Here is an 8,158-nt window from a genome sequence, read left to right on the forward strand (position 1 = left end):
GGGCTGATGCTGCCTGTGCCACCACGCTGCCGCGGCTGGCTGGAGCGCGGGCAAGGGCTCCGGTGCCACCAGGGCTGGTGCCATGCTGCCATTGTGGCCCGGGCTGGGGGATAGAGGGGCAGAGCCCCTGGGGGTGCTCAGTCTGAGCTTGGGGGGCACTGGTGTAAGGCGGGAGCACTGGTGTGAGCGCTGGGATTGAGCTGGGGTCACTGCTGTGAGCTGGGGGGACTGACTGGGAGCACTGGGTGTGATCTGGGGGCAGTGAGGGTGAATTGGGGGCACTGGTGTGCCAGACAGGCCACTGTGGGCATCCAGTGCTGGGCACGGGGCTGGTGGTGCGGGGAGGTCAGTGCAGGGGGCCACTGACTGCTCCCTGGGGAGGGGGTGGGAAAGGTGCCTGGAACCGCGGCATGAGGGCAGCGTGGTGGCAGCAGCGTGGGTGGCTCTGTGGTGGCCAAGGCCACAGGCAGCATGTGGAGCTGCCAACTCTTCTCTGTGCACGGTGGCCAGCCCACGCCTGTGCCCCCAGGAGTGCCCTGTCCCCTCGCCAGCCTTGCACCCCCTCTGCCATGCTTACCCCACCTCCTGTCCACCCACGGTGGCCCCCTCTGCCCCGTTTCCCCCGTGTCAGGGGTGTCACGGTGCTGGAAGCTGCGGCACCGCTGGCAGTCGCGTGTTCCATGCTCCAGATCCATCCGTCACCACAGCCCGCTTTCATCTCGGGATGCGACGTGCCGCCTCCCCCCCACCCTATCTGTACTGTGCCACCTCCCCCCTGCACCCCCTCCTGCATCTCCTGCCTGGCCCAGCCCTGCTCTGGGGTCCCAGGGGCTCATAGGGGCAGCGTGCACCACGGTGGCACTGTGGGCACCAGCTCGTCCCCTCTGGTCTCACTCCACCGAGGTGGATCTCTGCCCTCATGTCTTGCCCCTGATGTCAGTCAGGGCGGGCCCCGACTGGCGTGAGGACTCAGAGAGTGCTTGGCTGTGGCTGACCCCCTTGTTGCTGTCATCCCCCTCATCCCTTACAGTGTAGCACAGCCCCCACATGGGGCAGCAGCTTCCCCATGTGCCCGAGGCAGAGCTGGGGGGCAGCAGGGGCAGGTGTGGGTGCTGGACCACTGGGTGCCAGTGCCCAGCGTGCCACAGTGGCCTGACATGCTGCACGAGGTCACTGCCACCCCGCCGTGGTCCCTTGGGGGCTTTCTCAGCAGTGACACAGCTGTGCGTGCCAGTGACATTCCCGAGGGGGGCCGCCTGCAGGACCCCAGCAGCTGCTCCTGCTGCTCTGTGCTGAGGTGAGGGCATCGGGACAAGGTGCCAGCTGGCACCAGGATCACCCACGGCAGCCCCTGTGCAGCCCAGGGGCAGGAGCCGGCCCAGGAAGGGCTGCTGTCCCCCCCAGTGCAGTGGTGGTCCCATGGTGGGAACAGCCACTTGCCCCCAGCCCCGGCAGCTGCACTGGCCTGTGGCTCTGGGAATGCCCAGCTGCCGGCAAAGCCTGGCCCAGCCTCACGGCCAGCACGGCTCCTGCCAGCTCTGGTGCCTGAGAAGCCATTTGCTGCCCAGCAGGTGTTGGAAATCCCTGGCACAGCTCGGGACGGTCCCTTCAGAGCACTGTCCCTGTCTCAGCACCCACCTGGAGCCACAGTGGGGCTGTGGCAGCACCACCCCCCGGCTGCAAGGTCCCTGCCCCCACCAGCAGCAGCCTTTGCCCATGGCTCAGTTCTGGCCACAGTGGACCTGTCCAAGGGTCTGGGCACCCGGGGTTGGGTGGGCAGTGGGGGCCGTTCCCACAGAGCTGGTCGGTGCCAGCATCATGTCAGCGATGCCGGACAGTCCCGCACTGCCCATGGGGGAGCCTTGGGCTTTATCTGGTGGAGGGGCCCCTGGTGGTCCCTGCAGTGGGGACAGTGAGGCAGGGGTCTCTTTGTGGGTCTCTGCAGTGAGGGGTCTGGTTTGGGGGTTCTGGTGGGGTCCCAGCCCACCTCATGCCCCCCGGGTGGGCACAGCCGGCACGTGCTGTCCCTGCTCTGATGGGTCGATGGTGTTTGACCTTCACCAAATGACTTATTGATCGTGTCTGGGGATGCCCCTCGCTGCCGGGGGCTCAGGCAGCGCTGAGGCAGTGCGGGGGTCTCTGGCGTGGGGCTGTGGGCAGAGACCCCAGGGAGTGATGCCAGCCCTGGTGCTGTCCATTCCAGTCCTGGTCGCTCACAGGGACAAGGCAGGCAGCCTGCCCTGGATGTGGTTGCTGTCACTTTGTGGGGACACCCAGCAGTGTCCCCATGGCACATGTGGCAATGGCATTGGAGGGTGGCAGGGCTGGGGTCTGGCAGCCCTGCTCCAGGTGCTGGGTCTGCAGGGGGGGTGGCACCGGCCTGGGTGCAGCCTGGAGTCACTGGAACAGGGTTCTTGGCAGGGAGGCAGCCCCCAGCTCTGTGCCAGGGCCCCTCCTCTCCACGGATTTCCCGGGATTATCCATTGACATGGCCCGTGGAGGATGCGCAGCTGCGGGGCTGAGCCCTGCCCACACCAGGGCACCTCTGGTGAGGGTGGGCAGCAGAGTGACCCCCAGCCCTGGGGGGCTCCTAGTGGTCACCCCGGTGCTGCCTCTGCCCTGCAGCACCATGATGGCCAACGCGGCCACCATGCGGATCCTCATCAAGGGGGGGAAAGTGGTGAACGACGACTGCACCCTCGAGGCCGACGTCTACATTGAGAACGGCATCATCCAGCAAGTGGGGCGCGAGCTGATGATCCCCGGCGGTGCCAAGGTCATCGATGCCACTGGCAAGCTCGTCATCCCGGGCGGCATCGACACCAGCACCCACTTCCACCAGACCTTCATGAACGCCACCTGTGTCGATGACTTCTACCATGGCACCAAGGTACCCCTGTGGCCTGAGCCCCCGTGTGGAGTCTGCTCCCTGCTTTGGGGGCTCCCTGGGGGTGCAGATTGGTGCAGGCAGCTCCCCACCCCAGCACCGTGGGCATCTCAGCAGCAGCAGCAGCTCCACGGGAGCATTGTGGCATGGCACCGCCTGTCCCCATGTCCCCATCCATCACGTCCCCTCGCTGTGAGAACCCTCCTCCCACGCTGGGGCCGTGGCACCCTGTGCCAGCCCGGGGACCCTCTGCCCTCCCTGTGCCGGTGGCACTGTGTACTGAGTGTTGCTGCCTGGGAGTGTCAAGGGGCCAGCACAGGATTGTCCCTGCAGCTTGTCCCACTGTCCCCAGCACCCACACAGAGCAGCCATTGTGCCAGGCCAGCGCTGGCCGTGCCTGTCCCCAGGGTGCCCGCTGTCCCTGGGCAGGGGGCTCGGCAGTGTGCTGAAGGGAAGGGGCCGGTGCAATGACCACGGGCGCCCTGTGCCAGGCCGGCTCCCTGTGACTGTCACCCGCCTCGTGGCACCACACCGGCGCCTCCCGAGAGGGCCGATGGGCAAAGGAGCTTTGGGGATTAGTGGGGCCGGGTGAGCCGGGGACACTGGCAGTGCCACAGCGCCTGCACTACCGCCCACGCTGACACGGCGGGGGGGCTCCCCGCGGCCCCATCCTACATGGGGCTCTGTGCCAGGGGGGCTGCTGGGTCCCTCAGCACCCCAAATCCAGTGGTTGGGGCTGTGGGGGCAGTGGGTGCCCTGGTGGTGGCAGCATGGGGCTCTCCAGATGTGTGATGCACCCAAATGTGCTGCTGCAAATGGGCAGCCATCGATGGGGCCAGGGGGCTGCAGGGGTCCCTGCCTGCACCCAGGACCCCCACCCATCCGTGGGCAATGCCATGCCCAAACGTGGCTCACGGCCGCGGTCCCTGTGCCCCGCAGGCAGCGCTGGTGGGGGGCACGACGATGATCATTGGCCACGTCCTGCCCGACAAGGAGACGTCGCTGCTGGACGCCTACGAGAAGTGCCGCAGCCTGGCCGACCCCAAGGTGTGCTGCGACTACGCCTTGCACATGGGCATCACCTGGTGGGCGCCCAAGGTGAGTCTGGCACGGCTCCGGGAGCAGCTGCTGGGGCTAATTCCCAGCCCCGCTGATCCCATTAGCTGCTTGGGGGGTGGGCTGAGCCCCCAGGATGCCTTTTGAGCTGCCCTGAGCCGGGCTCAGCGGGGCAGTGGCTCAGGGGTGCCCCGGGGCAAGGGGTCCCCGTGTGGCTGAACCCCTCACTGGGGCAGGGAAAGTGCTGCTGCTGCTTCGTGGAGGGGAGCAGGGTGCCCAGGGCTGGTGGTCCCAGCCTGGGGGGACCCCAACCCACAGCATGACCCCCATGGGGGTGGCAGGCAGGATTGGTGACCAGACCCCATCCCGCAGCACACTCAGCCCCTGCAATCCCCTCAAAGCTGCTGGAGTGGGATCAGACCTGGCTCCCGGCTGTGCTGCAGAGACACCCCAGCCCTGACCCCCCTTCCAGCAGAGCAGGGGCAGAGGAATGGTGTGGGTGTCCCCCGGGGGCAAGAAAATCCCTTCTGCTCCCCCCCAACATCTGTCACTCCCCACGTCACCCACAAATCCACGTCCCGTGTCCCCAGGGGGGTGTCAGTCCCTGCCCCACGGCAGGGGGCCCCCGTGGAGTGAGGTCCCACTCTGACCCCCTGTCCTGGTGCAGGTGAAGGCAGAGATGGAGACGCTGGTGCGGGAGAAGGGGGTGAACTCCTTCCAGATGTTCATGACCTACAAGGACCTGTACATGCTGCGGGACAGCGAGCTCTACCAGGTCCTGCGCGCGTGCCGCGACATTGGTGCCATCGCCCGCGTCCATGCTGAGAACGGAGAGCTGGTGGCCGAGGTGAGGGCAGGGGCACGGGGGTGCAATGGACACCCAGCTGGGGGCAGCAGAACCTCCGCCCTAACCCCCCCAAATTCCCCAGGGAGCCAAGGAAGCTCTGGATCTGGGCATTACGGGGCCGGAGGGCATCGAGATCAGCCGGCCTGAAGAGGTAGGTGATGGCAGGTGTCACCATGCCACTGCAGCAGTGGCATGGGATGTGGCTGGGATGGTCCAGGACATCCATATGGCTGCCACCACCCATCCTTGTGTCACCCACCCGCCCATTGGTGCCACCATTGTGTGTCACGTGTGTCACCGCCGGCTCTCTCTACAGCTGGAAGCTGAGGCCACGCACCGCGTCATCACCATCGCCAACCGGGTGAGTGTTCCTGCGCATCACCCGGCTGGGGGTGGGCGTCCCAGTCCCGTGGGGGTCCCTGTGCCTCAGCAGGGGTGCAGAGATCCCCGGGGAGCTGGGGTGCCATGGAGACAGCACCACTGACCCCCTCTACGCAGACCCACTGCCCTGTGTACCTGGTGAACGTCTCCAGCATGTCCGCAGGGGATGTCATCGCCGCTGCCAAGATGCAAGGTAGGGGACATGGGTGGGGACCCCCCTCCCCAACACACGTGGGGGCAAGGGGCACCTGTGTGGCACAGAAACACCCATTGACACAGGACACACATGGGCACCAGGGAGGTTTTGGGCTTGGAGGGATACGGACAGGGATTGTGGAGCTGTGGGCATGCAGAGAGACACCGGGCACCCATAGACACAGGCAGGGACAGACACACAGCACAGGAACACGGGTGTGCCTGTGGGGCCGTGCCCTGGCACAGGGGGGCACACCTGGGCCCCCAGCGCTGCTCATACACGCGGGACACACACGTGAGCACACAGGGGACACACACGGGACACACACGGGGCACACATGGGACAGAGGGCTCATGCCCTGCTAGGAACATGGGGATGCTGACACGACAGAGCACACACATGTGCCCCTTGCACACCTGCCGTCGCACACCCACCCGTTGCACACGCGTGTGCCTCCGCCTGGCAGGGAAGGTGGTGTACGCAGAGACGACCACGGCGCACGCCACACTCACCGGGCTGCACTACTACCACCAGGACTGGTTCCACGCCGCCGCCTACGTCACCGTGCCGCCGCTGCGCCTTGACACCAACACCTCCGCCTACCTCATGAGCCTGCTCGCCAAGTGAGACCTGCCCCGGGCACCTCTCCCTGCCCCACAGGCACCCCGTCCCTGACAGCCGCGCTCGCCAGTGCTATCTGGGCATCCTGATGTCCGGCATACCCAGGTGTCCCAGGCTGGGTGCCAGGCTGTCCAGCTGTGCCATTGCCCCAGCACTCTGCTCCCTTGGCCTTGAGGCACCTCATCCTTTGGGCACCCCACACCATGGGCATCAGGCTCTCTGTGCCTCACTGCCCGGACACTGTACACCCCTGGGGACACGCTCTGTGGGTGCTGCACTTCCCAAGGACTCACTGAGCCCCACTCAGCCACTCCCTGCATGGGTGCTCCATTCCCTGGGCACCCTGTTCTCCAGGCACCCCCTGGTGTGCGTGCCCCGTTTCCTGGATGCCCCATTCCCTGGACGTCTTGCTCCCTGGGTGCCAAGAACTCCAGGCATCCCATGGTGTAGGTGCCCCATTTCCCGGGCACTGAGCTCCCCAGACACCCCATGGTGGGGGTACCCCATTCCCTGGGTCTGGGCTCCCTGGGCACCCCAAGCAGCCCTGGCAGTGCTGTCCCCTACCCTGCTCTGTCCCCCGCAGTGACACACTGAACATCGTGGCCTCGGACCACCGGCCTTTCAGCACCAAGCAGAAGGCCATGGGCAAGGAGGACTTCACCAAGATCCCCCATGGCGTCAGCGGGGTGCAGGACCGCATGAACATCATCTGGGAGCGTGGCGTGGTATGGCACTGCTGGCCTCGGCACGGGGTGGTGCTGGGGGTTCACAGGGGCCTTGTGGGAGTGGGACATCCCATCGGGTGTTCGCCCCCTGGCATGAGGGCAGTGGGCAAGGTGCTCCCCAAAGCACGCCAGTGGGTCCTGGCAAGGATCCTGGCCCCCACAGCACACCTGGGATTTCTGGGGGACTTGGGGGTGACAGGGAGCGACACAGCCCAGCACATCCTCACCCCCACTCCGGCGGCAGGTGGGGGGTAAGATGGATGAGAACCGCTTTGTGGCCGTGACCAGCTCCAACGCTGCCAAGATCCACAACCTGTACCCCCGCAAAGGCCGGATCATCCCCGGGGCTGACGCTGACGTTGTGGTCTGGGACCCTGAGGCCACCAAGTAGGTGCACCCCATGGCAGGGGGCTGGAGAAGGGCTCCCTGTGCCCCCAGCACTCGTTCACCACCCCGTCCCCCCTGCCCAGGACCATCTCTGCCAGCACCCAGGTGCAGGGCGGGGACATCAACCTGTACGAGAACATGCGGTGCCACGGGGTGCCCCTGGTCACCATCAGCCGTGGGCGCGTGGTCTATGAGAACGGCGTCTTCATGTGCGCCGAGGGCACCGGCAAGTTCTGCCCACTCCGCTCCTTCCCGGACATCGCCTACAAGAAGCTGGTGCAGCGGGAGAAGGTACGGGGGCAATGGTGGCTGTGCCGTGGCCGTGCCAGAGCAGTGCCGTGGCTGTGCCGGAGTGGTGCCGTCACCATGCTGGAGCCGTGTGGGACAGGGGCTGCGCTATGCTGACTGCTGGAGGGGACAAGGGGGCAGTGGCTGTGGTGGTCCCAGCAGCGCCAGAGGACGGTCTGTGCCAGGCCGATGCCACGCCGTGCTGCAGCATGTGACAAGAGCACAGTGTGCCTTGTGCAGGGGACAGGGGTCCCTGGGGTCAGTGTGTGACAGAGAACCCTCCCCTGGGTCCTTGCCAGCACACTGGCAGTGCAAGAGGACAGTTGTCCCAACACGTGTGTGGCCCGTGGCCATTTCAAGGCATGTGCTGAGGATCACGGCTCCCCATGGCCCCCGTTCAGGCTCTGCAGTTTGCTGGGTCTCCTAAGGCAGCCCCACAGTTCACAGTGGCCCCCGATGCACTGGGACAGGGACACGTGTGGCCGGGGCTGCCCAGCAGGGTACCCAGGAGCTCTGGCAGTCCCTGTCACCAAGGTCCCACCCATGTCCCCATGCTGTGGCTCTAGGGGATAGGCTGGGGCATCGGCGTGGTGCTGATGGTGCAAGGGAAGGGAGCGGCCAGGGCCCCGTCACAGGAAGATGATGGCCAGCACTGAGGCGCTTGTCGGGAGCTCTGTGTGGCTGGGGGGTGGCACAGGGCAGGGCATGGGCTTGGTTTGATTTGGCTTTGCTTGGCTTTGCTTGGCTTTGTTTGTCTTGACTTGGCCTCG

General features: G+C 66.2%; 1 protein-coding gene across 1 annotated transcript in view; it reads left to right on the forward strand.

The window, feature by feature from the left end:
- Nucleotides 1-7,520, forward strand: part of DPYSL5 (dihydropyrimidinase like 5) — a 22,915-nt gene extending 15,395 nt beyond the window's left edge. Inside the window, exons 3-12 of the mRNA XM_017743576.1 lie at nucleotides 2,626-2,890; nucleotides 3,827-3,985; nucleotides 4,611-4,790; nucleotides 4,873-4,941; nucleotides 5,107-5,151; nucleotides 5,289-5,364; nucleotides 5,834-5,990; nucleotides 6,572-6,713; nucleotides 6,958-7,100; nucleotides 7,184-7,520. Of these exons, the coding sequence (XP_017599065.1) occupies nucleotides 2,630-2,890; nucleotides 3,827-3,985; nucleotides 4,611-4,790; nucleotides 4,873-4,941; nucleotides 5,107-5,151; nucleotides 5,289-5,364; nucleotides 5,834-5,990; nucleotides 6,572-6,713; nucleotides 6,958-7,100; nucleotides 7,184-7,505 (1,554 nt within the window). The 5' untranslated portion in view covers nucleotides 2,626-2,629 and the 3' untranslated portion in view covers nucleotides 7,506-7,520. The remainder of the gene's footprint in view (nucleotides 1-2,625; nucleotides 2,891-3,826; nucleotides 3,986-4,610; nucleotides 4,791-4,872; nucleotides 4,942-5,106; nucleotides 5,152-5,288; nucleotides 5,365-5,833; nucleotides 5,991-6,571; nucleotides 6,714-6,957; nucleotides 7,101-7,183) is intronic.
- Nucleotides 7,521-8,158: the final 638 nt, after the last annotated feature.

Source organism: Corvus brachyrhynchos, unplaced genomic scaffold (assembly GCF_000691975.1).
Source record: "Corvus brachyrhynchos isolate BGI_N302 unplaced genomic scaffold, ASM69197v1 scaffold211, whole genome shotgun sequence".
Taxonomy (NCBI): domain Eukaryota; kingdom Metazoa; phylum Chordata; class Aves; order Passeriformes; family Corvidae; genus Corvus; species Corvus brachyrhynchos.